Source organism: Perognathus longimembris, chromosome 8, assembly GCF_023159225.1.
Source record: "Perognathus longimembris pacificus isolate PPM17 chromosome 8, ASM2315922v1, whole genome shotgun sequence".
Classification (NCBI taxonomy): domain Eukaryota; kingdom Metazoa; phylum Chordata; class Mammalia; order Rodentia; family Heteromyidae; genus Perognathus; species Perognathus longimembris.
The window spans coordinates 1,438,854-1,455,094 of record NC_063168.1 but is presented as its reverse complement, the minus strand read 5'-3'; the positions used below and the strand labels follow the sequence as shown (position 1 = coordinate 1,455,094).

Below are 16,241 nucleotides of genomic sequence, written 5' to 3'. Positions count from 1 at the left end.
CACCAGTAGGGGTGCACTTTAGCTTTTATCATTCAAGGCTAGTGCTCTACCACTTAAACCTCAGTTCCACTCCCAGCTCTGTGTGTGTGTGTTGGTCCTGGGGCTTAATTAAATTCAGGGCCTGGGCAAAGTCTCTGAGCTTTTTTGCTTGAGGCTAGAGCTTTACCACTTGAGCCTTAGCTATTCTGCTTTTTGCTGGTTAACTGGAGATAAGAATGTCTTGGACTTCCCTGCCTGGACTGGCTTAGAACTGCAGTCCTCAGATTTCAGCCTCCTAAGTAGCTAGGATTACAAGCATGAAACACTGGTGACTGGCAAAATCTGTGGTTTTTTTTCCTTTGGTAGATCCTGAGGCTTGAACTCGGCCTGAGCACTGTCCCTGAGTTCTTTCTTCTGCTCAAGACTAGTGCTCTACCACATTGAGCCACAGTGCCACTTCTGGTTTTTGGGTGGTTAATTGGAGAGAAGTCTCATGGACTTTCCTGACTGGGCTAGCTTTGAACTGCAATCCTCAGATCTCAGTCTGAGTAGCTAAGATTATACGGGTGAGCCACCAGCTCCTGGTAAAAATCTATTTTTTATAGCTTTTAAAACATGATTGATTTTTTTGTGACTGGAAAACATTTTCACTATCCTGACTACAAACCAGAATAATGCAGTTTTTACAAATGTACTTTTAATTCTTTTTGTAGTAAGGGTGATTCCTATATTGTGTAAACCTCAAAGCTAATCATATCTACCAAATTTAATTCATGTATTTATTCCACAAACGTTTTTGGTGGGAGGATGGAGAACAGGATCTTGTTATGTGTCCCAGGCTGACCTAGAACTTGGCAATTCTCCTGCTCCATCTTCCCAAGAGCTGAGATTACAAACATTACTCTCAGCAAGTAAACTGTGTGGGGCTTTGTAGTTTGTCTTATGATGCTAGGAACAGAACCTGGTGTATACAAGCAAAAACTACTGCACCCTCTGACCTACTCCTACTTTCCTTTTTTTCTGAGATGAAGTCTCACTATATTACCTAAGCTGGCTTTGAATTTTTGGGCTCAAGCGATCTTCTTGCCTCACTCTTCCAAGTAGCTGGGACTTCAGATAATCAACACTGTATCTGCTCTCAACAAGCATTTATTATATGCCTTCTGTGTGGGAGACAGTGTTCTAGTAGTAGCAGTGATAGTGAGATAGCTGAGTTGCACGCTTTGATCTCAATGAGCTCATGACAGAATGAGCTGAAGAGTTAAAATGCAGAGTTCTGACTTAGGTGGCTACAAATGAAATAAACACCTAATGAATGTGTTTCAAAGAAGGTGAAATACAAAATCATGACAGGGGTGACCATTAACCCTGCAGGGACCCCCAGGCCTACCTGTTAACATGCTCCTCCCAGTCCTCTGGTGGGGGAGGGGCATCGGCATCCGTCCTGGCAAAGATGACATGCCTTTCACACTCGTTCATCACGCTGCGCGCCTTCTGGTTGTCATAGAGAGGCACAGGAGTTGATGTAACTGTCTCCACATCTATTGGGACGTCTGATTCACTGTAAACAGGTGAGGAAATAGGACCAGGCCACCCATACTTCACAAAATACAACAATCATTTTCATCTTTCCTAAACTTGCCTAGACCTTTGCCCTCTTTTGGTATGTGCTACAGGAACACAAAGTCATTTTAAGCCTATACAAAAAGTGACAGTTATTTTAAAAGAAAGACAAATGCAAGCCATATGTAGCTAATTTTAAATTAACAAAATAAACCAAAATGAAAAAAATAGTTCTTCATCATCACACTAATCACATTTTAAGTACCCAAGCAGATGTATGTGGCAACTGCCTAAAGAAAGGATATCCCCGGACTAGGAATATGGCCTAGTAGCAAGAGCGCTTGCCTCATATACATGAAGCCCTGGGTTCAATTCCCCAGCAACACATATACAGAAATTGGCCAGAAGTCGCGCTGTGGCTCAAGTGGCAGAGTGCTAGCCTTGAGCAAAAAGAAGCCAGGGACAGTGCTCAGGCCCTGAGTCCAAGCCCCTGGACTGGCAAAAAAAAGAAAAAGAAAAAGAAAGAATATCTCAGGATTAGAACATTTCTACTACTGCAGGGATTTCTGCTGGACAGTGCTGTCTAGAGAGTTAAATTATTCACAAAACTTTCCCTTTTGTTAGCAAATGATCTGGTAGTTAATTCTATGCTTGTCAAGTCTGTAGTCGTCTGAGACAGAACACTAAGAATGCAGACACCTTAGTTATTTAACTCATTTTGTAGAGACACGAAAACAGAAATGAATATAAATGGACATGTGAATCTAAAAACTGACATTATGAAACTTAAGCAGCATGAGGGTCCTTCCCCACTCACAGACCATTGCACCAATGCTGTCACTGGACACACTAAGTCAATCTCAGCGGTCTGTGGTGGTCTACGAAACATACTGACTTCCGGAACTCAACCTTCTTACTGTAGACCTTCTCACTGACTAATTATATCAATATGAAATTAAGCAAAGAAATACATATCTAAGATTTGGTGGTAGACACTCTCTTTTATCTTCTCTGGGACAGACACTGGGCTAGCACTTGGACAGGTACTATTATAATGTATTTTTGAAAATTCAAAGTGATCTTTCAAAAATATATAATCCACTTCAATGACTTCTTACCATGCTTAGAATCAAATTCCTACTTGAAGTAGCCTCTGCCAACTTCTATCTCACACTTACAGCCTTCCGCCACAATGACCTAAAGAGTTACTACAATACGCCTAGTTCCTACTTGAAGGGCTAATATATGAAGATAAAGGCTTATCTGAGGAAAAACTTTTCCAAGTCCCAGTCCAACACTACTGAAAATGGACATATAAGTTTCAATGTCAGCAAGAACCTTTTCATTACAAGAAAATTCGAACTCTAAGGAGCTTTTGAGTTTATTCCAGGCTATAGGCATCAAAATTATGCCAAAGTCAAAGATTCTGAATGCTAAACAACAACAAAGAGCCAACAAAATGCTAACGTCTTTTGGAAATGTAATAAAAACCACTGTTCTACACATGCTAACATCACTTCATAGTCCTTCTAGCTAACCCCTCAAGACTAATGGGAGTGAGGAAGGACCTAAAGAAGCAAAATATTAGACTTCTAGTCCCTAACAAAACAAACCTGTGATTGACTATAGCCAGGTGCCAGTGGCTCACTCACTCCTGTAGTACAAGCTACTCAGGAGGCTGAGATCCAAGGATCGAAGTTCACAGCCAGCCCAGGGGAAAAAAATCCTCATGAGACTCTTATCTCCAATTAACCACCAGAAAACCAAAAGTGGTAGCGCTCAGAGACAGTGCCCAAGCCCTGAGTTCAAGCTCTACAACCAACAAAAATTAAATTAAAAGAAAAAAAAAGATTAAACACTAGATGAGACTGAAAACAAAATTCTCCTCCAAAAGTTTATAATTAAGGATACAAACTGAACATAAGATTAGAACATATCAACAAGCCTTGAAATCAATGCTCTAAAGCTTGAAAGAAATGCTAAACAGTATTACCTAGGCCAAATGTAAATGTATCATCTATCAGATTTACTTTTTTTTTTGAAAAGTTGCTTTCTTATAATGTAGGCTGGCTAAAAACATAACTAGATCTAGGAGTTTAGATGAACTCATGGTGGTTATTCTATAGTAAGGTAAGGAATGAGGGAGAATTCCCTCCTAACCTTAGGAAAGGCAAAATGCAACACTGTCAGAAGGCTGTTTCTGCCAAATGTCAAGCACACCTGATGGTGCCTTGTTGAAGTTGACAGGGGTCCTTTCTGTGTGGCCATCTTTCACAACTCAACAGTTCAGAATTTTTCCTCTTTCCACGCAAGCCCTATACCTTAAGTGGAATGGGTTGCTTGCGTTCCTTTGCGCACCTACCTAACTCGACAGCTGTCTCTTGTGCAGATGTCTACACTTGGGTCTGATATGCTTCTGCTACTTAAGAGAAATGCCCACACTAAACAGCCAAGCTCCCTGTAAGCTATCCCCCCAATCACCTAAGAGAAAATCCTCTCCATTCCCTAGCATCTGATTACTGGCCAATTAAAAGAGCAGGCAGCCCCGAGGAAGGAAGCCCAAACTCACATGGTATTCTCATGTTGCCGCCTTGGTGTAACAAAGAGCATGCGCGTGGGGCGGGCACTACTGGCATCTGGGTGGGCACTCCATGGCTTGGCATAGCTATGATCCAGAAAAACGAGGTCCAGCTCTCGCTCGTGCACGGAGAGTTGGAAGAGCAGCGAGGTTCCCATGCGACGCGCCGAGGTCTGGAAGTCCCGCTCCCCACCCCTGTGGGCCATTGCAGTGCGGGGTGGGGGGGCAGCTGGTCAGGGCATGAGGCTCTGCGTGCCAGTCACCTGCGGTGAAGAGTCGGGGCGTCAATGCCAATATTCTAAACGTCTCCCCAACCTGAGACCTCCTCGCCCCGCTTACTTCTGTCCCCCACTGCCCTACGGATCGAGTGCCTGTTAGAGAGAACCCGGGCGCCCGAGACCCCACGCCGCCACCCCAGAAAGGCGGCGACCCTGGGTTCTTCCTGACCCCCCCGAGCTGCACACGCGGGGGCCGGGGCCGGGGGCCGGCAGGGCTCCCCCAGCCAGCCGGCCTTCCTCTGGGCGGGCCACACGCTGGGGGCGCCCCGCGTGAGGGGAAGGGGTCCGGGCAGGCGGCCGTGACCTCGGACGGGGGCCCCTCACCCCCCCGGGCGTCCCGGCCTCCACTCGGGAGGGAGGACGTGGCCCAGCCGGGCGCCGGCGGCTGCCGCCGGGAGTCCGGGCGACCCGCGAGGCTGGGGGCGGAGAACCGCGGCTGGAAACCGGCCCGGTTCCTCGAGACTCGGCCCCCGAGAACCGGCACACGGCCGGAAGCGGGCCGGGGGCTGCGGGCCCGGCCCCACGGGCCCAGCCCCACGACCCGCCGCCGCCGGGCACCGGGACGGGCCGAGGACCCGCGGCTCCCGGGCCGGCGTCCCCACAACCAAGTCTGCAACCGCTTCCCGGCGGGGACGCGGGAGCGCGGGCGCTTCGCGGGCGGGCGGCCCTCCCGCCTCCCGCCTCCGCCTCCGAGGGGCGCCGCGCTCCCCCGCCGGGGGTCCCGCCGCCCCGCTCCGCGCCCGCGGCCCAAACGCCGGCCCCGCGCACCCCCGGCCAAACGCGCGCGGCCGACCCCGGCCCGAGGCCCCGGCCTCCGGCCCTCGCATGCCGGGAGATGCCCGAGGCCCCCGCCGAGGCCGCCGGCCGCCACCGGCCGCGCCCGCCGCGCCCGCCGCAGGCCTCACCCGCAGTCGGCTCGCCGCGCGCTCGCCCGGGCCCGGCCCCAACGCGCGTGCGCGCCACCGCCCGGCGTCCGGCCCCGGCTCCAGCGCGCGTGCGCGCCACCGCCCGGCGTCCGGCCCCGGCCCCAGCGCGCGTGCGCGCCACCGCCCGGCGTCCGGCCCCGGCCCCAGCCGCGTGCGCGCGCCCGCGTCCGGCCCCGGCTCCAGCGCGCGTGCGCGCCACCGCCCGGCGTCCGGCCCCGGCTCCAGCGCGCGTGCGCGCCACCGCCCGGCGCCGAGCGCGCGTGGCGCCACCGGCGAAACGCGGCGGGAAGCGCGGGACGGGAGCGGCGACGGACTCCGCCCCGGGGAGGGGGGCGCTCCGGGGGCGGGGATCCGAGGCCGGAGGAGGCCGGCCCCGGGGCGGGCAGGGAAGCTCCCGAGGCTCGGATCGCCCCTCCACCCGCCCGGCCGAGGCCCCGAGGCCCGATCTCCCTCTTCCTTCTCTCCAGCCTTGCCTTATCCTCCCCTCTCAATGGACCCTTTGCTTGAATAAAGAGAAAGTATAGCTTCTTACAGTGGCCACACTTCCTTCGTCAGGTAAGGAGAACACTGCTTTTTGGACCGAGCCACCCCTTCCCCTCCCCTCGGCCCACGAGTTGTAGGGCTCAGGTCTCCTCAGGACCCCTGTGGCTTTGCCCGCCCTCCCACAAGGACAGATAAACGAACGACCCCGACGCCAAGGGGAAGGGCAAAGAAACCCTTTGTTCTCATTTCATGGAATTCACTTCAATAAATACTGTTGTGCCTTTGGGTTCCTCCCCTAACAGTCTCCATCCTCCTGGGGTCTCACTGGGTGAAAATGGAGAAAACATAACTCTTATGCCTGATTGTGGAATCAAAAGAGAAAATGTCAAAGCAGCCAGGTCTTTTGGTTTGTGCAGGCTTAGTCACCCCGAGCCACTGGCTTTCCATGTGCTATTATTGAAGTATCCTGGCCACCCAGATGGGTCATCGGCGCTCATTCATTCAGGCTAGGAGCCTTTATTGAGCTGTGCACAGTGTCTCTTCACCACCATTGGGATGGTGGAGAACAGTGCTGAGACTCAGTAGGGTTGGATTTTTTAAGGCCAAAATCACACGCACCACACGCAGGTGGTCAAAGCAATTAGTTAAAAGCAGGCTAAGCAAACCGTTTAGAGAAGAGGCATTTTGTGGCTAGGCTAACAGAATATTAGCTCAACTTTTACCATTCTTTACCGTGCTTCCCAGATCAGTACTCTCCAGAAATTTTGCACTTTTCCTTTAGTCACAATGGTCATTACAGCCAAGCCGCTATCTCCCATTCAATCAAGCTCATAGTTACAGAAGCAGAATTAGCAGGTTAGTAGGAAAACCACATTCCATGTTCTCTCATTGTTCAGTTTTCAATAAGGGTTTGGGTGGCATTTACCAGAACAAGCCTAAGTTTGCCCTTCCCCAGGCCCACTACTCTGCCTAAGCTTTACACTTTTCACTTGGTTCTCACAATTATCTTCCTTCCTCTCCCTGAGTTCCTCTCCAAGAACCATCCACCTCTGTGACATCCCTTCTGTTGCTAAGCTCTCCTCACCTGGTGAATCCTGGGAGAAGCCTTGGGTCAAAGCTCCCAGAAGGAGTCTGTAGCTCTGTGGGGGGAGAGGAGGAAGAAATAAGTGGAAGATGCTACGACTGCTAGTGGAGTCAGCCCAGATTATCCCGTCCCTAAGCCCTACACCCAAACCCTGTCTGATCGTCTCCTTCAGAGGTGAGAGCCAGGGGCCCAATGACACAAAGGAGCCCCAAGAGGTGACTTGCATGCAGTGAAAAACTAGATGTATTGGCATCCCTACTCTGTCCAAGATTACTTATGTGATAAAATGGTAAACTAGACACTGTTAAAACCTATTACCAAGCTGAGCACAGGTGGCTCATACCTATAATCCTAGCTACTCAGGAGGCTGAGACCTGAGGATTTCAGCTCAAAGTGAGGCTGGACAGAATAGTGCCTGAGACTCTTACCTCCAATTAACCACCAAAAAGTTGGAAGTGGAGGTGTGGCTCAAATGGTACAGCACCAGTCTTGAGCAGAAAAGCCAAACAACAGTGCAAGGCCCTAAGTTCAAGCTACAAACAAAACAAAATTATCAAGGACTAGGGGCTGGGAATGTGGCTTAGTGGTAGAGTGTTTGCTTAGCATGCATGAAGCCCTGGGTTCGATTCCTCGGTACCACATAAACACAAAAAGCTGAAAGTGGCGTGGTGGCACAAAGTGGTAGAGTATTAGCCTTGAGCACAGAGAAGCTCAGGGACGGAGAGCAGGGCCTGAGTTCAAGCCCCAGGACTGGCAAAAAAAAAAAAAATTATCGAGGACTAAAAAGATGTAGTTCAATGGTAGAGTACTTATTCTATGAGGCCCTCAGTTCCAATCCAGCTCCGTAAAAACAAGACAACCAAAAAGAAGTCCATCACCTTTCTCAGTTTTTTGTTTGTTTTTTTTTTTTGGTCATTGGGGCTAGAACTCTGGGTCTGGGCGCGGTCATTAAGCTGTTCGGCTCAAAGCTAGTGCTCTACCACTTGAGTCAGCACCATGCCCAGTTTTTTGGTGGCTAATTGGATTTAAGAGTGTCATGGCCTTTCCTGCCCAGGCTGGCTTTGAGCCATGATCCTCAGACCTCAGCCTCCTGAGTGGCTAGGATTACTGGCGTGTGAGCCACCAGCGCCCGGCTCTCACTGTTATTTCTTAGAATTTCTCTGCCTTCCATTTTTTCCCCAAGGGAATGGTTATGGGCAAAGAACAGAAATAAATGCTCCTTGACCTTCTTCCATGAACTCGGGCCGTATCATAAATTGAGGTTTCAAGAAAGAAATATGGATAGAAGGACTTAATAGTATATTTGGACAGCCTTGAATACAACTGCTACTAGTGACTACTACAAAATATTCTTTTTTTTTTTCTTGGCACAAGGTCTCATTATGTAGCCAAGGCAAGTTTGGAATTCATCAGTCCTCCTGCCTCTATGTCCAGCGAGTGTTCATCACTCTGTGCATGGGGGTGGGAGGCTTGAATTTAGGGCCTGGCTCACAGCTGGTGGCCTACCACTTAAAGCACACTTCAACTTTTGGCTTTTTGCTGGTTAATTGGACATAAGAGTGTTATGATCTTGTCTGCCTTGGCTGGCTTCAAACATAGATCCTCAGGTTTCAGTCCCCTGAGTAGCTAGGATTACAATCGTGAGCCACCGATGCCCGGCTTAATAGCAATTACCTTTGAATAAGCTTTATAAGTGACCAAGGCCTTTTATTAGCATAACCGTATTTGTCCCTCACAGAAATCCCATCAAGTAAATGAGGCAAGGTTTATTGCCATTTTTTTATAGAAAAGGAAAAGAAATCCAAGAAGGGTGCTGAGGAGAAGGTCAAGGGATTATGAGAGAGATTAAGTGTACTTAGATAACAAAAAGCAGGGAGCCAGAAGTAGCAAAAGAAGTGGTGAAAATCTATTAGTTGAGAGCAAGTGCAGACCAATGAGAGTTTCCAGAAATTGCAGGGAATGAAGAATTCGGGTCCAGAAGGAAAGAAGGCTCAGTACTGTCAGCCCTCTATATATGTGGGATCTGCATTTGGACATAAGATGAACATCTAGTAAAAAAAAAAAAAAAATACGTAGGAAAATATAATCCTAATACTCTGGTGGCTGAGATCATAGTACCACAGTTCAAAGCCAATATCACAAGAAATGTACACATTGCCCTACTATGTAACTGTACCCTTTTTGCACAACACCTTGTCAAAAATTTTTTTTTCTTTATTTAATAAGTAAATTACAAAAAAAAAATTTCAAAGCCAGTGAGGGCAGAAAAGTCTATGAGATTCCATCTTCAATTAACCAGCAAAATGCCTGATTGGAGGTGTGGCTCAAGTGGTAGAGCACCAGACATATGAAAGAAAGCCAAGTAAAAGTGGGAGGCCCTGAGTTCAATTCCTAATTGGTGTGTGTATGTGTGTGTGTGTGTGTGTGTGATACATATATATAGTCCTTGAGGGGAAATACTACATCTGAACATGAGCAAGTGTTTTTTTTCCTTGCCATTATTCCTTAAACAATATAGAATAGCAGTTATTTATGCGAAATTTACATTTTTGAGGTATAAATCTAGAGATGAGTTAAAGCAGATGGGAGAATGCATAGAGTCTATGCAAATACCAGGTGATTTCTATAGAAAGAACTACAGCAACCACAGGTAACCCCAGAGGCAATTCCCTAAGATGCTTAGAGAGACTCTTAAACAGTCCTCCTGAGGCCTGAGTAAAGAAGGCGATTCCTGAGCTGGGTGCTAGTGGCTCACGCCTGTGATCCTAGCTACTCAGGAGGCTGAGATCTGAGGGTTGAACTTCGAAGCCAGCCTCAGCAGGAAAAGTCTGAGAGACTCTTATCTCCAGTTAACCACAGAAAGCCAAAGTGGAGCTGTGGCTCAAGTGGTAGAGCACTAGCCTTAAGCAAAAGAGTTCAGGAATGGTGCTCAGGCCCCAAGTTCAAGCCCCAGTACTGGCACCAAAACAAAAAAACAAAAACAAACCAATTCCTGGAACTGGATGTATGAATCAAGCGGTAGCACATCATCCATGGGTGAGTGAAAAAGACACATGAGAGCCAAGGCCCTGGATTCAAGCCCCAGCCAAGGCCCTGGATTCAAGCCCCAGCCAAGGCCCTGGATTCAAGCCCCAGCCAAGGCCCTGGATTCAAAGCCCAGCCAAGGCCCTGGATTCAAAGCCCAGTACCAGTACAGAAACAAAACAAAGCAATTCCTTGATTTCTGCCCAGCCCCCCAGGTCTATAAAGCTGCTTATTGAACAACACTGAGGTTGAACTTTTGGGACATGGATCCCAGGGTGGTCTACAGTTATGTCCCAGGCGGCAGGTCTTCGTAGGTGTGACTGGAGTTCAGTATGCATTTGCCCCAGTTGCCCAGTCTTAGGATTCGCCAGGCAAGGGACCTACAGCACCCTTGCTAGTCCAAGTCATCGTTGCCATGGCATCAGAGGTACCATGTTTTTCCTGAAATGCCCAGCTGGGTGCTCATGGCTCACACCTAAAATCCTAGCTACTCAGGAGGCTGTGATCTGAGGATCATGGTTTAAAGTCAGCCAGCAGGCAAGTCCAAGAAACACTTATCTTCCATTAACTACCAAAACATTGGAAGTGGAGCTATGGCTCAAGTGGTCAAGTGCCAGCCTTGAGCAAAACAAAACGGAAGACAGTGCCCAAGTCCTGAGTTCAAGCCCCAGAACTGGCACCAACATAACAACAACAAACAATGCCTAACACTCAGAATCTTGGGTTTCTTCACAGATATAACTACCAAACCTGACTTCCTGTTTGATATATTTTTATTCCTTTTGTCCTATGTATCCCACAAACTACCCTGTACCCATTCCCACCATCCACTGGTACACAACCCCATCCACCGTCCGTCTACACAAACACACACATTCTCCTATTCTTTCTCAGTGGAAACACTCAAAGCAAATGAGCAATTTAAAAATTATTTTGCAGGCTGGGTGTATGGCCTAGTGGTAAAATACTTGCCTTGCACACATGAAGCCCTGGGTTCGATTCCCCAGCACCACATATATAGAAAAAGCCACAAGTGGTGCTGTGGCTCAAGTGGTAGAGTGCTAGCAAAAGGAAGCCAGGGACAGTGCTCAGGCCCTGAGTTCAAACCCCAGGACGGGCAAAAAAAAATTATTTTGCTTAGTCAGGCTCCAACTGGCTTGTAATCCTATAATTCTAGCTCTCAGGAGGCTGAAACCTGAGGACCTTGATTCAAAGTCAGCACAGGCAGAAAGTCCATGAGACCCTTATCTCTGAGTAAGCACCAAGACGCCAGCCTTGAGTGAAATAAAGCTAAGAGACAGTGCCCAAGTCCTGAGTTCAAGCCCCAGCACCAGTACACACACACACACACACACACACACACACACACACACACACACACACACACACACACACGATTTTGCTGAAGGAGTAGCTGAGAGTACCCGCTCAGCAAACACAAGGTCCTAAGGTCAAACCCCACACTACACACACAATAATCTTTACAAAATGATTGTGCAGGGCTAGGCTGTCACCTGTCAAATGTGTTTCTGGGAAGGAGGATTTTTAGGGAATGGAGAGCTTCCACCTATTATACATGTTTCAAGGTGTCTTAAGGTATAGAAGGTCTAGCCCTGGTTATAAATGCACCATACATCTCAGAGGTTTAACAATACAAGTTCACCCTTTACGCGTACCGTGCTGCATGGATAGCTCTGCTCTGAAAGATCTGTGTGGCTCCTCCAACTAGCTTAGGTATCAGCTGTTTCCTGTCTGTGGCTGGGAGGTCAGTCACCTGTGTGGTCCTGTGAGCAGGTTGGGGGGAGGCGGGTGAGGAAGAGCATGGAGACTGGTGAGGGTTGTAGCAGCCGGTTGAGCGGTAGCAGCTGTCATTTCTATTGGCCAGCATGGGTCACACCATCCAACTTGGCTGCAAGACACTGTGAGTACTCGGAGAAAATGAGATGAACACAAGAGCGCCGTCTCCTACCCTGGGTGATAAACAGGGACAAAAACCAGAACTCCCAGGGGAGACAGTCAATGCCAAACAGCACCTGCCAATAGAGACTCCGTTCCTAAATCTTGGCCTCTCTTGACCCCATTCAAACTCAGATGTTTAAATACTGCTCTAAGGTAAGTTATCGTAGAAGCCACCTTTTGATGGATGGAATCTTGGAGTCTTTATTAAAATGTTAGCAGTCGGCAAGCAGCCCAGTTGTTACAAAGGCCTGCAGCCCGGAAACACACTTAACACTGTTAGGAAACCGGCCAGAGAGGAAAAAAAGAACAAAAACAATGCCAACAAACCAATTCAGCTCCATTGGAGAGCTGAAGTGGGAGGCAATGGAGACCGGAGACAGCCAGGAGACAGGACACAATAGTCCCAGAGCTCCCAGTCCCTGGCACTGAACTGCAGACCCAGCCAAGTGCCCACCCCCGTCTCCAGGGATCCAGGTACGCCTGTCACCTGGGGGGTTTCACCTTCCCCCCAGCATGAAGACAAGATGCCAGATCTTTTTTTTTTTTTTTTTTTTTGTCTCTCTTTTTGTCAGCCGTGGGGCTTGAACTCTGGACCTGGGTGCTGTCCCTGAGCTCTTCAGCTCAAGGCTAGGGCTCTACCAGTTGAGCCACAGCACCCCTTCTAGGATGCCAGATCTTAAATGAACATGCTCAGGTACCCCCTGAACTCTTCTATCTAGGGAAGATAGGCCTTAACCTTCCCTGTAGGGTAGGTATACTTAAAGGCTGCTCAGAGACGGGTGATTCAAGCTATCTAGGGAGTTGAGGCAGAATCAGAGCATTCTCTCTATGCAAGGCTTTCCTAAGGCTGTGACGTCAGCATCGCTCTGAAGCTGGGTCCTCCAAGCTCTCCCCCTTGAGCCTGGCATCTGCAATTCAAAGGATGGCTCTTCTCACTGCTAGGCCTTGGAGCTGGGTGGAGACCCCCCAGTCTCCTGGCCAGGAGCCAGGATGTCTGTGAAATCAAGTCCCCAGTACCTGGCCAGGTGCTGGGATGGCTGTGAGAAATGACTTAGCTTCAGCACCCCCACTCCAGTACTTCCTATCACCAATGCCAGGCCTTTGCTGTCTTTGCAGATGTCAAGAAGAGAACTCAGGTGGCGGAAGGGAACAACCCCACTTGGAATGAGGTAGACAAACCAGCGCAGGCCTGGGAGAGGAAGGGAGGACCATAGTAGCAAGGGAGCAAGCAGATCCTCCGAGGTCTAGAGAGCAGATGGGGGCCTCGCGGGCGTTTCTCAGGGCTGGGGAGCCTTAGCTGAAGAGTTGCTCCTAATCTGACAAAGTCGCAGAAGCCACATCTTTTCACAGTTATTCTTAGACCTTGTTGCTCACCTCTGGGCGTAGACTGCGGTATAGCCCGTGGGATCCAGCCCGGCCATCCTGATGGAGCCTGGAAGAAGAAGACACATCATCTCCTGCCCATACTTTCTGTCCTGCTCCCTTAACTCCTAACACACCACAGGCAGAGTAACCAGTACTATTCCTTGGGAAGCTTCTGAATTTTGACTAAACACAATGCCAGCCCACTCTAGACTTGAATTCATTTCCCAGAAGGGTAGGGTGAAAACAAGAAGAAAGTGCTAACTTTCCCATACTTCCACACAGACTCTCATCTGGCACCTCTGGAACCGCCCACTGGAAAATGACTCCTTTCTACAAGTCATTCTTCAGGACATGGCCTCCATGAAGGAAGAAAGGTGAGGCAGAGAGAAGTGGGAGGAGTCTAGCTCCAGCAGACTGGACCGCCAGTCAGGCTGTAATCTAGCGACCCAGGAGGCTGAGCTCTGAGGACAGAGGTTTGAAGCTAGCCTAGGCAGGAAAATCCAGGAGACATCTCCAATTAACTACCAAAAGAACAGGAGTGGAGGTGTGATTCAAATGGTAGAGTTAAGGGACAGTGTTCAGGCCTCAAGTTCAAGTCCCAGTTAGGAGGGGTGGGGGGGGAGAACCAGAACATGATGATAGATCTCTGGTCTCTAACCCCAAACCCATGCAGATGCAGAACTAAAGCTCACTCCAGCCACTAAAGGAAAAAAAGAAGGGCTACTAGAAGGGTAGCAAGACTAGGGCGCTAAGGTTCAAATGTGGGGTCTCAGTAGCGCTCTACCCACCTCAAGCCCTTGCTTCTCTCAGCTGAACCCTAGCTACCCACCATGACTCTAGTGCAGAGAGCCAAGACTAGCACCTAGCTGAGACAGAAGATAAAGCCCACAAGTTCAACATTTCCAGGACGGAGAATTTGATTAGCCCAGTCTGGGTCAGGTGACCTCCGCTGGTCCAATCAGCTCTCAAGCATGCCTGGGACCAAGAAGGACACCCATCACCCTCACTTGGCTCTCACCGATGCGCCTCAACCCCCCCACCCCCCAGGTTCATTGGCCTGGCCACTGTACTGCTCAAGCCATTGATGAAACAACCAAATAAGATCCTCTCGCTGCATAACCTGGTCCTGCTCAATCATTCTATGGAGCCAACACCTGTGAGTCAGGGGCCAGCAGGGCTGGGGAATCAACTGCCAATGCAGTTGAGCCCTACCAACAGAGGGGTTGGGACACTGCTTCGTTCTAAATGAGTGCTTCCTGCCATCCTTCTGCCACTATCCTATGGTTCTTCCATCTTGTTCCTTTCCCATCCACCCTTCCATCCAGCTACTGAGAAGGATTTATTCACTTTCCCCCGGAGTCAGCTTCTGTCACCTTGGCCCTGGGGTATAAGATCCAGTACTGACAGAGACTCAGAGTCAGTCCAAGGAGCAGGAGAACTTGGCAGTGGGAAATAGGCAAGGTGAAATGTGCCCTGATTGGGGCCTGTTGGCATGGCAGAGAATGAAAGCAGCTTAAGTAGAAATCCAGCACCTTCTTCTGTCTTTGGTTCAGGTGTGTACTTTCCTCCCTCTAAATTGGAAATGGAGGACAAAAATCAGGAGAGCTGATCATGGCCACATATTGAGGGCTGCTCCTTATGGTTTGCCTTCCTGGTTGTTGTTAGAAGTAGCACGTGGTGTAGCCCTAGCTACAACAGCGCCTCCCCTAGGAGGACTGAGCATAAACCCAGCCATGCTGGAAGGGCTTCTGGTGTTATGACTTAGCCAAGGGTTGCAGGTCTTAGGTTGCTTGCTGTAGATAATGAACTAGTTTCTTGGACTGGTTGCTGCAGATTGTGCTCAGAGTCCTATTTTTATCACCCATTTTTAGATTCAGCCTCTCAGGAGGGCATGAGTTTACCCAGGAGAAGAGGGGCAATGTCAGGCAGGACATGAACTCCCTAGAGAGGAGGCAGGTTCAGGGAGGGCAAAGGCAACGATGGGAGAGCTGAAGAGAGGTGGAGCCAGGAGCCAGAGGGGAAGGGCCTCGCAGTCTGTCTATGCTGCCGAGTGCGACTTCATTCTGGTCATTTACAAAGGGCACAAGGAGGGCACTCAGGGCCGTTGTAGTGTGGTCTGGAGAAGGGGTCAGTTAGCAGGTACTAGCAGTTCCCCCAGGAAGTCTGGAGGAGAGCTATGCACACCACGGGTCTGGACGGGTCCCAAGTCACTTCTGCTCCTCACCGCCCCCTTGCATCTTCTGCCTGCCCTCACTGTGAGACGCCTCCATCCCCGATTCTTCCCTCAGTAGCCCTTGCTCTCTCCTCACTGGTTTGACTTTCTGCCGCCCGGACTGTATAGGAGCCCACGACATGGCCCTGGACCACAGCCGTCCTCCCCTCCCCTAGAAGCGCCAGGCGTGAACTCAGCCAGGCTGGGAGGGGTTCCAGGACTAGGGCTTGAACAAGGATGGCAAGTCTGGCTTACAACTCCTCTGCTTTGGTTTTGCAGTGTACTCTCAACCTGAAGGTGGCCTATTTATCCCCCCAGCATATTAAGAAAACAAGTACGTACTTCTCCAATCATAACTGAATGGACTCTGTGGGATCTGTGAGACCCAATCCTTGAGGCCCAGAACAGATGATGATGGGGCTAGGCCTTGTCAGGAGACTCGATCTCCACACGGCTGGAGAGCCAATCCTTGAGGCCCAGAACAGATGATGATGGGGCTAGGCCTTGTCAGGAGACTCGATCTCCACACGGCTGGAGAGCCAATCCTTGAGGCCCAGAACAGATGATGATGGGGCTAGGCCTTGTCAGGAGACTCGATCTCCACAGGGCTGGAGAGCCAATCCTTGAGGCCCAGAACAGATGATGATGGGGCTAGGCCTTGTCAGGAGACTCGATCTCCACAGGGCTGGAGAGCCAATCCTTGAGGCCCAGAACAGATGATGATGGGGCTAGGCCTTGTCAGGAGACTCGATCTCCACAGGGCTGGAGAGCCAATCCTTGAGGCCCAGAA

General features: G+C 49.8%; 3 protein-coding genes across 3 annotated transcripts in view; 2 read left to right on the top strand and 1 right to left on the bottom strand.

Annotated features, from left to right (window-relative positions):
* Kansl3 (KAT8 regulatory NSL complex subunit 3) overlaps window positions 1-4,452 on the bottom strand; it is a 38,890-nt gene extending 34,438 nt beyond the window's left edge. The window contains 2 exon segments of the mRNA XM_048352310.1: window positions 1,370-1,540; window positions 4,112-4,452. Of these exon segments, the coding sequence (XP_048208267.1) occupies window positions 1,370-1,540; window positions 4,112-4,326 (386 nt within the window). The 5' untranslated portion in view covers window positions 4,327-4,452.
* On the top strand, window positions 4,361-5,831 carry LOC125356792 (proline-rich protein 2). The gene is made up of 2 exons (XM_048353499.1): window positions 4,361-4,388; window positions 4,441-5,831. Exons 1-2 carry the CDS (start codon window positions 4,361-4,363, stop codon window positions 5,829-5,831), a joined length of 1,419 nt encoding a protein of 472 aa, XP_048209456.1.
* A 1,149-nt stretch (window positions 5,832-6,980) lies between these two features.
* Window positions 6,981-16,241, top strand: part of Fer1l5 (fer-1 like family member 5) — a 52,354-nt gene continuing 43,093 nt past the window's right edge. The window contains exons 1-5 of the mRNA XM_048353498.1: window positions 6,981-7,065; window positions 12,991-13,043; window positions 13,522-13,613; window positions 14,287-14,395; window positions 15,731-15,785. Of these exons, the coding sequence (XP_048209455.1) occupies window positions 6,981-7,065; window positions 12,991-13,043; window positions 13,522-13,613; window positions 14,287-14,395; window positions 15,731-15,785 (394 nt within the window). The remainder of the gene's footprint in view (window positions 7,066-12,990; window positions 13,044-13,521; window positions 13,614-14,286; window positions 14,396-15,730; window positions 15,786-16,241) is intronic.

Coding starts and splice junctions, on each gene's coding strand:
- LOC125356792 (XM_048353499.1), top strand. CDS start 4,361: ATGAGGCTCTGCGTGCCAGTCACCTGCG. Junction 4,389..4,440: donor CTGCGTGCCAGTCACCTGCG/GTGAAGAGTCGG, acceptor CCCCAACCTGAG/ACCTCCTCGCCCCGCTTACT.